Raw genomic sequence first — 12712 nt, 5'->3', positions numbered from 1 at the left:
GTCCAGGGAACACTACAAAAACGTTTAAAAACACGTTTCAGAGCGAGTCACACTCTTCTGATGGCGAAGTGGCTTTACGAAAATGCTCCGCATCACCAATGTTATAAAGAAAACTGCCGTTTGCAAAATAAAAAATCGTAATGCGACACAAATAATGTGCCGGGATGTAAGAGCATGTCCACGATGGGTGACGTTAGGGATATGAGGACGGATAAGGTTATGTAGGCTACATACCTGATAGACTGGGAAGAAAAATCATACCGCTCAAATAGGTATAGGCTAGTACCTGAAAATGGAAATGCATCTATAGTCGGGGCCTCGATATCATCTCCCGATGTATGTTTAACTCCCTGCAAAGTAATACAGCTTCTTCATCAACGGGATCCTCGACAAAAGGAAATGTCATGTTTTTTTTGTGTTTAAGATTATTTGGGCTTTTCCACCTTTAACCAGTCCCTCCAGAAAAACGTGATTATGCGATCACATAATTCAATGCATAATCAGCCATTTTTTTCAAATACGCTGCACTTTCGCCACAAATTGCCGATGTCCGCGCAAAATATGCGGGGCTTGCATGATTTCATAATCCCCGCATTTTCGTTGCAAAAAAGTCACACATATCTTAGCAGAAAGTTGAAAAAAGTTGCCGCGATGAAGCCGCAATTTTTGCAAGTTCCTGCAATTCCATCGCATAAAATTGCATAAATATCCCGCATATTCCATAGCATTTTTTAAGAAAACGTGGCGCATAATCAAGGATTTTTGCCCGCAACAATCACAAAAAAACTCTGCATTTTTTTTTGGAAGGACTGACTTAACAGACAGGACAGCTAGGTGAGAAAGTGGAGAGAGAGGGGGGGGGGGAAAGACATGCAGGAAATCGTCACAGGTCGGACTCAAACGCTGGACCTCTGCGTCGAGGCCTAAGCCTCTAAGTATATGTGCGCCTGCTCTACCCACTGAGCCAACCCGGCCACCGGAAATGCCATGTTTTAAGAAAAAAATAACATTTTATAGTCTGCCTAACATGGTTAAACCAACACCGTTTTTGTATTCATGCAGATAAAGTGCACTAAAATGCGCCCGATATAGACTGAATGAATGAATGAGGAAATGAAAGAGCGCTGCGTCAGAGGGAGGAGACAAAGAAAACCTGCTCCCGACCAGGTTATGTTCACAGGTGAGCCTGAGGTGAAGTTACCTCTCTCTCTGAAACAGAAAACCCAGTTTCCCTCATCTCAGGGTTAACAATCTCACCCAAGACTCCTTTCATTTTTCAACTCAACTGATGAATGAAAAACTTTGGTCTTTCAGTCCACTACGAGAAGTCTCCGTAACTACTGAATGGATCAACATGAAATATGTTCAGAGTTCCCAGAGCTGGAATAACTTGTTTAACATAATGTATAATTATCACAATATTACATTTTCATGAGACTGAAACAATACAAACATTTGATTCCTTGTTTTTTTTTTAACTCTCCCGTTGTCCACGGGTCAAATTTGACCCATTTTCACAATGTTATACCAGAAATTTGGGTTTATTTCAACCAAATTGTCAAAAAAATAAAGTGGATGGTTACATACATACGCTCTTCACAAATAAAATAAATGATCAGTTCACTACTTTCATTGAATTTGGGTGTTTTATTCAATTTTATAGCGTGTGAATTATTTTTATTTTTATTTTTTTTTTAAAAGAACATGGAAAAAAATGATAAAAATGTTGGAAAAAGATTCAAAAATGTCGGGAAAATTAAAGAAAACGTCAAATTAAGTGCAGAAAAAAAAAAGTGAAAAAAAAAAACTTTTAAAAAAGTGACAAAAACGTCGTAAAAGCTTCAAAAATGGCAGGAAAAAAATAACAAAAAACTTGGAAAAACATTGAAAAAGATAACCAAAACTTTGTTTTTTTAGTTGTTTTTTTTTAATTTTGACCCAGAAAAACTAAAAGTTGCGTGTTCGTCAGGAAGACAATACAAGGGTTGAAAGAAATTAACAATTTTGATAAAGGGTGCCTTAAAGAGCAATGTGCAGGTTGGACACTCCTATACAGCATAGTGGATATTAATGATAAACAACTAAATTTTCTAAACTGGAGGAATATATAACTGCCATCAACGATACTTTGAGATAAAACTGTGATTAAATAACTTCCAGATCTATAAATCACTGCCTGGAAGTGACGTTACACGAGGGAGCCGTATTTCAGAGTCTAGCTTAAAATGGGCACCCTTTCCACTGGTCCCCCAGTGGCTAGAAATGGTGAGAGGTGTAAACCGAGCCCTGGGTATCCTGCTCTGCCTTTGAGAAAATGAAAGCTCAGCTCAGGACTGGCTCTAGTGGCTGTAATTCTGCACCAAGGCTGAATTTCAGGAAAGAGACTTCAGATACAGTATTAGGGGACCACTAAGGTCTATATAAAGAGACTTCAGATACAGTATTAGGGGACCACTAAGGTCTATATAAAGAGACTTCAGATACAGTATTAGGGGACCACTAAGGCCTATATAAAGAGACTTCAGATACAGTATTAGGGGACCACTAAGGTCTATATAAAAGAGACTTCAGATACAGTATTAGGGGACCACTAAGGTCTATATAAAGAGACTTCAGATACAGTATTAGGGGACCACTAAGGTCTATATAAAAGAGACTTCAGATACAGTATTAGGGGACCACTAAGGTCTATATAAAGAGACTTCAGATACAGTATTAGGGGACCACTAAGGTCTATATAAAGAGACTTCAGATACAGTATTAGGGGACCACTAAGGTCTATATAAAGAGACTTCAGATACAGTATTAGGGGACCACTAAGGTCTATATAAAAGCATCCAAAGAGCAGCATGTCATAGGACCTTTAAACAGCCCGTATCTATACTGCAACTTTGGGTTACTTGTAGGATGACATGTACTCTACTTTGGTGACTTTACGAGTTTGTATCTAGCACCAATATTAGGTCAAAATTTAGATTGGTTTCACATCCAAGTTTAGGACCAAAAACAACCTGCAAAACAAATGACTTCCAACATTTAACTCACTTTAACAGGGACTGCGGAGCCCTAGTCGAGCAGTTAGCACGTCTGGTCTGTGCTACGACTAAACCGGGGGAATGAGCTTGAAGTTAATTTGAATGTACGGAGAAAAAAAAAACTTTAATTAAGAGAGACAAAATGGCAGAGAGGAGACGCCAGGAGCAAAATGTTAAGATTTTATTTACAAAGTCCTTTTTGTGTGTTTTTTTTTTTTTGTTTGTTTTTCCTTTAACTTACAGAAAGTAAAAAAAGAAAAGAAAACACAACGTCAACTAGTCAGTGTAATTGAAGGATCAACTGGATCTCTCTACTGAGCAGGGAGAAAAAAATGAGAGGAAGAGAGAGAGAGGGGGGGGAAGAGAGACAGAGAGAGAGGGGGGAGAGAGAGGGAGAGAGACAGAGAGAGAGAGAGACAGAGAGAGAGAGAGACAGAGAGAGAGAGACAGAGAGAGAGTGTCCCCAGACAACCATACAAAATTAAACAAAAACAATTTCTCTGAAAAAATATTTCTTTTAAAAAGCTCTGTTGGCAAAAAAGAGAGAACACAGTTTGCCCTGAGCGCGCTCGGCCTCGGGGGGGAGGGGGGAGGAGGAAGGGTGGGCGGAGTTGTTTTTGTTGTCGTTTGGAGCGAAGTTCACTACGTTCGGCTGTCCGTTGATGACATCACAGAGCCTGTCGGGAGAGCACTGGGTGACGACGTCACAGATGGTAAGTTTCAGTCCCGGAGGGAGAAGACGGTGAAGCCAGAAACAAAAAAGGAAGGATCAGAGGAAAAAAAAACAAATAAAAATGGGACGCAAACGTGTCGATCGTGTGCATCCCAAAAAGCTTGCTCCGTCCCCTTTAACGCAGACGCAACTCGTGTTCACGAAATTACACGGTCCTATACGAAAACTTCCAGACGTTGAGATTTAATTGACAAACTTGTTACAAAAACAACAACAACAAAAAATGTTGATTTTGATTTGGTTTGTGTGGCGAACTTTCCTCGTGATGAAATAAGTAAAGAGAGCTCACGCTCGTGTTTTTGATTCCAGAGTCAATCGTTAAATTCAACGTCTCACGGTGCATTTTACTTCTTGTTAACCCTCATGTTGTCCTTAGGTCAAATTTGACCCGTTTTCAAAAGTTTTTAATATTCGAAATGATGTCGAAATAAGCGGCGAAAATGTAAAAAAAAATAAAAATAAACAGGACAAAAAGTTGGGAAAAGCAACAAAAACGATGAAAAAAATGTCAAAAAAGCGCCAAGAACATTGAAAAAGTGACAAAACGTTGGAAAAAGACGACGAATTTTGAAAAAAAAAAAAAGGGACCCAAACGTTGAAAAGCAGAAAAACCTTGAAATAGGGACAACTAAAGTGTTTGTGTTCGTGGTTGACGGGAAGACAACACGAGGGTTAACGGAGAAGGAATTTGAATTTCAAAATGGTCAGGAAATACCACGTTTTTTTATTGGCAAAAAACCAGACTGAGACTTTTTAACAGCCATAAAAAAGGCCTTTTTTTCCGACATATTCTTTGTCAGATTTAAACACCAGATGAATAAGCCGTTTCAGTTCAAGCAGCTTTCGTGAAAGGACGTTGTTTACGGTCAGCTGGTCCTTATTTGTCTGAAAAAAGTCCTGTTGATGTTACAGAGGCACGTCACGCTGCTCTATGTCCCTCTGAACTCTTTCGAGGTGCAGCGTCTCTGAAATGATCAGTCGCGTTATCGAGAAGTCGATCGGCAGAATGTTTACGGGCAATAAATGCGATAATGAAGTAATATTTCGCTGGTTTTAGCTTTCTAAAATGTTAACCAAGTTATTAGGTCGTTGGTCGGACTAAACAAAAACATTAGAAGACGTCACTTTCTGCTCTGAGAAATTATATATTTTCCACAAAATTCGGACAATTTATAGACCAAGACGACGAATCCAGACAACGATGTGCAAGATTAAACACACATGGCGAGTCTGGAGACGATCGGCGTTAACGCCGAGTTCACAAGAACGTGCCGGCCACAAACACACGGATGAGAGAAAGTAATAATAATAATAATAATAATTATTATTTTATCAACAGGAAGCAGACGAGTGTCAGAAACTCATTCGATGTTATTGGACGTTTTGCTCGTCGCTGCCGTTGAGGAATTATTTTGGATTTTAAAAAGCCTGAACTTCCCGGATCGTGACAAACTTTCGCAGAAAGCTGAAGAACAACAAAAGAAATAGGAGAATATCGGTGTTTGTGTCAGCAGGAAATGACGGAGGTGCTGCGGCAGGAGGCCGGTTTCAGAAATGGAACGCAGCCGAGGAGTCAACGGAGTGGAGGAGGAGGAGGAGGGGAAGGAGGGGTCACCGGGCGAGAGGTCAGAGGGGTTTGCGGATTCTTTGTGCGTCTTTAATCATCTTCTTCGTCTTCATCCTCGTCTTCAGGATCCCTCTTCCTCTTCTCTCCTTTGACCGGAGACGAGTCCTCGTCTGCAGAAGAGAAACCAGACGTTCAACAACAACAACAACAACAACAACAGCACTCTAGTTTTGTCTTATAGATGTTACTATCTGGGTTTTTCCTGCTGGTTTTCTTGAAAAGAAAAGTTGACTATAGGGCGCTAAAAAAAAGAAAGAATCTGGCAGCGTTTAGCTCCAAAAAGCAGCCGAGAGCGTCTTTTGTTGCTGCAACAACAGCTACTGCTACAGTATCCTAGCTAGAGCGCTACGTGGAGCGGTGCTAACGTTGGATAAAACGAAGAGGTAGAGCGACCTAGAGAGAGAGAGAGAGAGAGAGAGAGAGAGAGAGAGAGAGAGAGAGAAAGCAAGAGAGCGAGAGAGAGAAAGCAAGAGAGCGAGAGAGAGCGAGAGAGAGCGAAAGAGAGCGAGAGAGAGAGAAAGCAAGAGAGCGAGAGAGAGCAAGAAAGCAAGAGAGCGAGAGAGAGCGAGAGAGAGAAAGCAAGAGAGCGAGAGAGAGCGAGAGAGAGCAAGAGAGAGCGAGAGAGCAAGAGAGAGAAAGCAAGAGAGCGAGAGAGAGCGAGAGAGAGAAAGCAAGAGAGCGAGAGAGAGAGCGAGAGAGAAAGCAAGAGAGCGAGAGAGAGCAAGAGAGAGCAAGAGAGAGCAAGAGAGCGAGAAAGCAAGAGAGCGAGAGAGAGCGAGAAAGCAAGAGAGCGAGAGAGAGAGCAAGAGCGAGAGAAAGCAAGAGAGCAAGAGAGAGCGAGAGAGAGAAAGCAAGAGAGCGAGAGAGAGCGAGAGAGAGCAAGAGAGAGCAAGAGAGAGAAAGCAAGAGCAAGAGGTGCCAACGTTTTTGGGGCTATTTTTCTTCCATAACATGTTTTTTCTCAGACTACTGGGGGAGTAGACCTAAATCAACACACAGGTGTTTATTGTATTATATGTTGTCTATTTGAGTCTGTACGTTTCTCCTAAAGTCACCAAACGTTAGCATTAGATAATGAATCATTTGCATATTTAAATATACAGAATTTCAGAAAACTTTAAATACAAAAAATGACTGTCTTGATGTCAGTAATCAACTGTGGAAGTTCTGTTGCGATATATCGGTTCGTTAGTTTAAACATTTCGCCTATTCGACCGCAGCGTCTCCCCTTAAAAAAGGTTAAAAACACGGTTAAAGCTAATCTTCTGTTGGCGACGAGTCCTGTTGAAGAACAGTTTTTGTGGAAGCTACGAGGCCGCAGCGTTACTCACCATCATCGTCTTCATCGTCCTCATCTTCGTCATCGTCCTCGCTGTCCACGTCTCCGTTCACTTCTCCGTCCTGCACGGAGAAAAGACGGTCGGTAAGCGACTTAATCCAGACGTTAACGTTTCACTCAAACGCAGGTTGATAACATGATTATAATCCATCTTTTTCTTTATTTAAAAAAAAAAAAAAAAAAAGGAACAACGAACGTTAATCATCACGAGCAATTACAAACAGTCACGATGAAAATAAAAACGGGCTAAAAAAGAATATACACATACAAGAACAAAAGTTACAGTGAGTAATAGAAGTTGAATAATTATTCAATTTAATCGGCTGTAGGGACGGGTTTGGGAGGAGAGAGGGAGGGGTTTTATTTTTGTTTAATTTCTGTCAGTGTAAAATATTCTGAATAAATAACAGAATGTTCTAAGTAAAATGGTTTGGAATTATTTTTACAACTGAAATATTTTTTTTTTTGTAATTACAGGAGGGAAAGTACTGAAAAAAGTACCGAAAAAAGTACGGTTGGGTACCGGAACTGAATTCCAGGTACCGGTATCGGTAGTAGGGGTGGGGAAAAAAAATCGATACAGCATAGTATCGCAATATTTTCCGTGGCAATACTGTATCGATACACAGACGCCAAGTATCGATCTATTATTATATATGTGTTCGTCAGTCTGTCTGCTTGACGATCCCATTTTGCAGCAATAAAATTGAAGTGAGATGAACAAACAGAGAAATGTATATTTTGGGATAAAACAGATGTTGACTAGGGTTGGGTACCGAAACGCGGTGCCAATAGGGCACCGGTTCCGACCTCAACGGTAGTAACGAGACCGAATAAGAACGAAAATTTGGGTGCCTGACTTTCCACTCCACTCAACAGCAGCTAACGTTAGCCTACCTTTAGCTAGCAGCTGGATTAAACAGGTTAAAATGCTGACAGCTAACGTTAAACAGTGTAAAGTGGGACTGTGTTTCAACAGTCTGCTCTGCAGCGCAGCAGACGCCGATGTCGGAAAAACACGGACGGTGCGTTCACTGAAACTGGTAACCTACAGCCTCGCGGTGCATTCAAAGTTATTGTAAAATACCCTTTTCCCATCTGGTGGTTGTTTTTGTCATTCAACAGCAATTTACTGGTGAAATAAGTTATTGTTTATTATAAGTTATAGTTATTACATTACTATTAAATCATTTAATTTTGAGCATATGGCCGTAGTAATAAACAAGTTGTTCTTAAATGTCGCCGACTGTTGTTTAGTAACCTTCTTTTTTTTCTTCTTTTTTTTTTTTACTTTCTTAAAAAGTACCGGTTCAGGCACCGGCACCGTTTTAAAAGTACCGCTTTAGCACCGCTATCGGAAAAAAACCAAACGATACCCAACCCTAATGTTGACAAAGTTTTCCTTTGGGGACATACTTTGAAATCGGGAAAAATTTGAAGTTGGAAAAAAAGGTCATAAATTGCAATATATCGCAGAATATTGCAATTGTTTAAAATCGCAATAATATCGTATCGTGAAATAAGTATCGTGATGATATCGTATCGTGATGATATCGTATCGTGATGATATCGTATCGTGAGGCCTCTGGTGATTCCCGCCCCTAATCGGTAGTGGTTCAGTGGTTTAAAATCATCTGGCCAAAAGGACTATAGTTGAAAATTTGCCGGCCGGCTAACACTGGCACATTTACAGAAATGTTGATTAATGTGTGTTGTCCTTTATAAATAAATAAATACAAAAAAAAATGTGAAAGGCACCCAACCCTAACGGGGGGATGTGATGCCGGTGAAAAGGAAGTGCAATAAACCCATCAGTAACCAGAACCGTGGTGCCGGTTATGTCCCGGAGGGAGTGATATCCTCAGTTCCAGATCCCGACCGCTGTGGGGTATCGCTCACGAATGTTCTGCTAGCGACACCAATACCGGTTCCTGAACGATACTCCCCCCCCACCCCACCCCCGATATCAAATTTTATGAAACAAAAAGAAACATTACAGCACAAATCTTTTATGTTCAGCTCCTGCTACGTGAGCCGTCTCTGTAACGTAGTTTGTCTGCAACGTGTAACGCGAGACCCTAACCCAATCACAGACATTATTAGATCTTGGTAGAAGCTCGCTGCGTGCTGATTGGCTCACTGACACGGATGAGATTTTGCTCCTTAAATATTGAAATTGGGTACTGAATGACGAGGCTTTTTTTTTTCCAACATCAAGAAGCCGTTTTAAGTTAACGTGAAGTTACTTCGCCTTTTCGACAAGTTAATTTACTAAACGGCAACGCTTTTATCTGTGGATGTAAAGTGTGTTTTCGGAGACTCGCCTCGTCGTCAGCGCTGTCATCGTCGTCGTCATCTTCCTCCGCCACGACGTCCTCCTCGTCCTCTTCTTCCTCTTCCTCAAAGTCCTCCGACTCGCCCTCTGGAAGCACACGGAAAGACGGACAAAAACCAGACAGAACGTGAGAAAACGGGGACCCGGCTCGGTGGCGAGCTGAAGCGTCCGAATCAGAGTTAGTGAAGTTTTGAAATCATTATTATGTTTTTATTTGGTCTTTTACTTTTGGTTTGTGATGTCAGTTCAGTTTTAGGGATGCAGACGCACGTTTTGATTTTGAGGAATTGAGTAGTTGTATCCCTCCTGTTGTCCTCGGGTCCAATTTGACCCATTTTCAAAAAGTTTCTCTATCAGAAATTTGGGTTTCTTTCAAACAAAATTGTCAAAAGAAATAACGTGGATGTTTCCCTACAACGCTCTTCACATGTACATTAAATGAGCAGCTCACTACTTTCATTGAATTTGGGTGTTTTAGTCAATTTTATAGCATTTGAAGAAAAAAGAAAAAAAAAAAAGATGAAAGAATGTGAGAAAAAAAACACAGAAAAACAGACAAAAATCTGAAAAAGTGACAAAAAAAAACTCTAAAAAAAAAGTCACTAAAACGTCAAAACATTTCCAAAACATCGGGAAAAGCGAAAGTGTCAAAAAAGACGACCAAGACATTGAAAAAACGTTTACATTTTTACACAGAAAAGCAAAGTTGCATGGTCTGTTTTTAAAGATACTTTTTTGGGCTTTTTCTGCCTTTAAATCGATAGAACAGCTAGGTGAGAAAGGGGGGGGGGGGGAGAGAGAGAGAGAGAGAGAGAGAGAGAGAGAGAGAGAGAGAGAGAGAGAGAGAGAGAGAGACAGAGAGAGAGAGAGAGAGATGCAGGAAATCGTCACAGGTTGGACTCGAACCCTGGACCTCTGTGTCGAGGCATAAGCCTCTCAGTATATGTGCGCCTGCTCTACCCACTGAGCAACCCGGCCACAATTAAGTTTTTTAACGTATTGTGAGCCGGCCACGATAAGGGGAAATAAGCAGTCGGAGGAAATAACTGGCTCTTTCACCTTGCTCCTCAATTCCCATAGACAAATACCCGAGGGGGTTAGCTTCTCCTCACAAGCGTAGATCCTATGGCGCCATTTTGATGCTAACAAGCACTCACCCCCCGTTAGCATCCCATTGACTGCCATTCATTTTGACGTCACTTTGACAGCGAATAACTTCACATCTGAAGCGTTTAAAGACTCCATTTGTCCATTGTTTATTTCTAAAGAAACACGACAATGTATAAAAGGCTCCATTACCTTGTACCTCACGTTATGGCTCCGTAGCAGACGTTTTTATAAAAATAGGCTAACTATTGGGTCATAACCACGAGACTTACTGTCTCATAGTAGAGGAATTACCGTATAGTACAGGAGAAGCTCTCAGGCAGTTTGGACTTACATTAGCTGTTTAAGTTTAATTACTAATGTTAACTAGCATTTTAGTTAGCAATAATTAGCCTGTGCCTATGTTATCTCCTTACATATACCTACGCTCTCCGTCTCTGCTAGATTGGGAATGATTGAGATTTCTCTTGGCACAGCTACCAGAAGACTTACAACTTTCAGACAGGTTGCTCACGTCACATCTACGTCGTCTCTCTCAGTTGGAGGCTGCGCAGTAACGCTCAGCCATCACCGGAAAAGGTCTTCTAATATCCTTCACTGGTCTCCGTCCAGAGCAACGGGATCTGTTGGTCTATCCTATATACAGTCTATGCAAATACCCCGTCCTACCAAGCTCCACCCCACCCCATTTTTTTCCCCTTCTCTCCCTTCCCTCTGGCGAGCCTCACCCTAATCCAACATACTCAAAACTTCATACCCACTCCCTCTCATATCTATAACACAGTACCACGACTCAACATTTCATACTATATTCACAAAAACACTCACTATACACACACAGACTCACCTATTCATGCACGCACCTCCCCCACCCCCGTTGTAAACTTTCCCCTGTGGCGTTTAGTCAAATACTGTCTTTCATACGTTCTATGTCCTTTGTGTTCACAAGTTCTGTTCATGTTTGTCAAATAGTCTTTGTATACTGTATGTTACACTCATTTGGGGTATGTAAGGTGTGTGGCCTTTTGTAATTATTTGTATAACACCTATGGCAAAACTTAAATAAACCAAAAAAAAAAACAACAAATAAAGTATTGTGAGTAACTTTAGCAATATTAATAAAATCTCTTCTACGGAGGGTTTTAACAGCAGCTGCGCCGTTAAAAACCACCTGCGTCTGGCCCTTCACCCAGATGTCACACACTAGATAGTCGATTTGCAACGGCGTATTTAGGGAGAAAACAACGCTGATAATACCTGTTACTTACATTTTCTTTTAGTTCGTGTTGCAGCGTTTATTCATTCAGTTTTTCTGCTTTTATTTCAGATATACGAGTTATGCTTTCACTGCTAGATTCAGCTTTCGTTAACTAACTTTGGTCTGAAAGTGACCGCCGAGCAAATTTTAGACCTTTTTTTAAAATACCATTTAGAATTAAAAGGTAACACCAACTTCATGAACATCCTGTCAACAGTATGCAGGATCTATAAAGGAAAACCAGGAAGGATTGCAAGCTGTAAAATAACTGTACATGTACTTGGCCCTTGTGTTGTCTTCCCGTCGACCGTGCAACTTTTTATTTTTCTGGGTCAAAATTTACTCTTTTTTTTTCAACGTTTCGGTCATCTTTTTTGACACTTCTGTCGCTTTCCCCCAAAGTTTTTAATACTTTTTTGGGTCACTTCCTACCGGTGTTTTTGTCACATTTTCCTGCGCTTTTTTGGATGTTTTTTTGTCGTTTTGTCCCCATGTTTTTGAAGCTATTTCCGACATTTTTGTCACTCTTTTCAACGTTCTTTTATCATTTTTTCTCTCCAAATGCTGTAAAATTGAACAACACACCCAAATCCAATGAAAGTAGTGAGCTCATCTTTTATTTTACTAGTGAAGAGCGTTGTATGGAACCATCCACGTTATTTTTTTGACTATTTGATTGAAAGAAACCTAAATTTCTGATATAGAAACGTTCTGAACATGGGTTAATGCAACATTTTCTCATAGTTCTCAACACTTATGTTCTTTTTGACGAAACAATGAAAGACTTATTTATTATCTCGTGACTTGTATTTTATGTCTTATGTTCGTCTATAAACGTCCCATTTTAATATTTTTTTGGCCCGACCACGTTGACGCTACACCCTCACCTTCTTCGTCGTCGACTCCGTCTCCCTCGCCGTCAGAGTCGGAGGCCTCGCAGTCGTCGATGTCGTACCCGTCCAGGTAGATGAGCTGGGGGAGGAGCTTAAAGATGGAGTCCCTGTAGTCCGCCAGGTTGGTCACCTCGCAGTTAAACAGGTCGAGACTCTTCAGCTGGGGCAACTTTTTCTGGGAGGGACAAAGACAGACGCGATTACACACTTTATTTACTCCGAGAACCGGCGCGGGAACTAAGCAGCGTTCAAGAAACTTGAACTGTTAGACTGGGAGAACACTGAAATACATGGACTCTATATTAGTTTTTAAAATCCTTCATCCTAGCTCTGGGAATATATAAAAAAAGAACTCAAACAGCTCAACCAGAGCAGGCTCCAGAGG

The 12712-nt window shown here is 40.8% G+C and overlaps 1 protein-coding gene across 1 annotated transcript in view; it reads right to left on the bottom strand.

Moving 5' to 3' along the window:
- Nucleotides 1-5411: 5411 nt before the first annotated feature.
- LOC116060781 (acidic leucine-rich nuclear phosphoprotein 32 family member B-like) overlaps nt 5412-12712 on the bottom strand; it is a 15418-nt gene continuing 8117 nt past the window's right edge. Inside the window, exons 4-7 of the mRNA XM_031314523.2 lie at nt 12322-12502; nt 9059-9156; nt 6727-6796; nt 5412-5505 (exon numbers count right to left, since the gene is read on the bottom strand). Coding sequence (XP_031170383.1) covers nt 5426-5505; nt 6727-6796; nt 9059-9156; nt 12322-12502 — 429 coding nt within the window. The 3' untranslated portion in view covers nt 5412-5425. The remainder of the gene's footprint in view (nt 5506-6726; nt 6797-9058; nt 9157-12321; nt 12503-12712) is intronic.

Source organism: Sander lucioperca, chromosome 17 (assembly GCF_008315115.2).
Source record: "Sander lucioperca isolate FBNREF2018 chromosome 17, SLUC_FBN_1.2, whole genome shotgun sequence".
Taxonomy (NCBI): Eukaryota; Metazoa; Chordata; class Actinopteri; order Perciformes; family Percidae; genus Sander; species Sander lucioperca.
The sequence above is the reverse complement of the archived record's forward strand: the minus strand, read 5'-3'. Positions and strand labels throughout refer to the sequence as shown.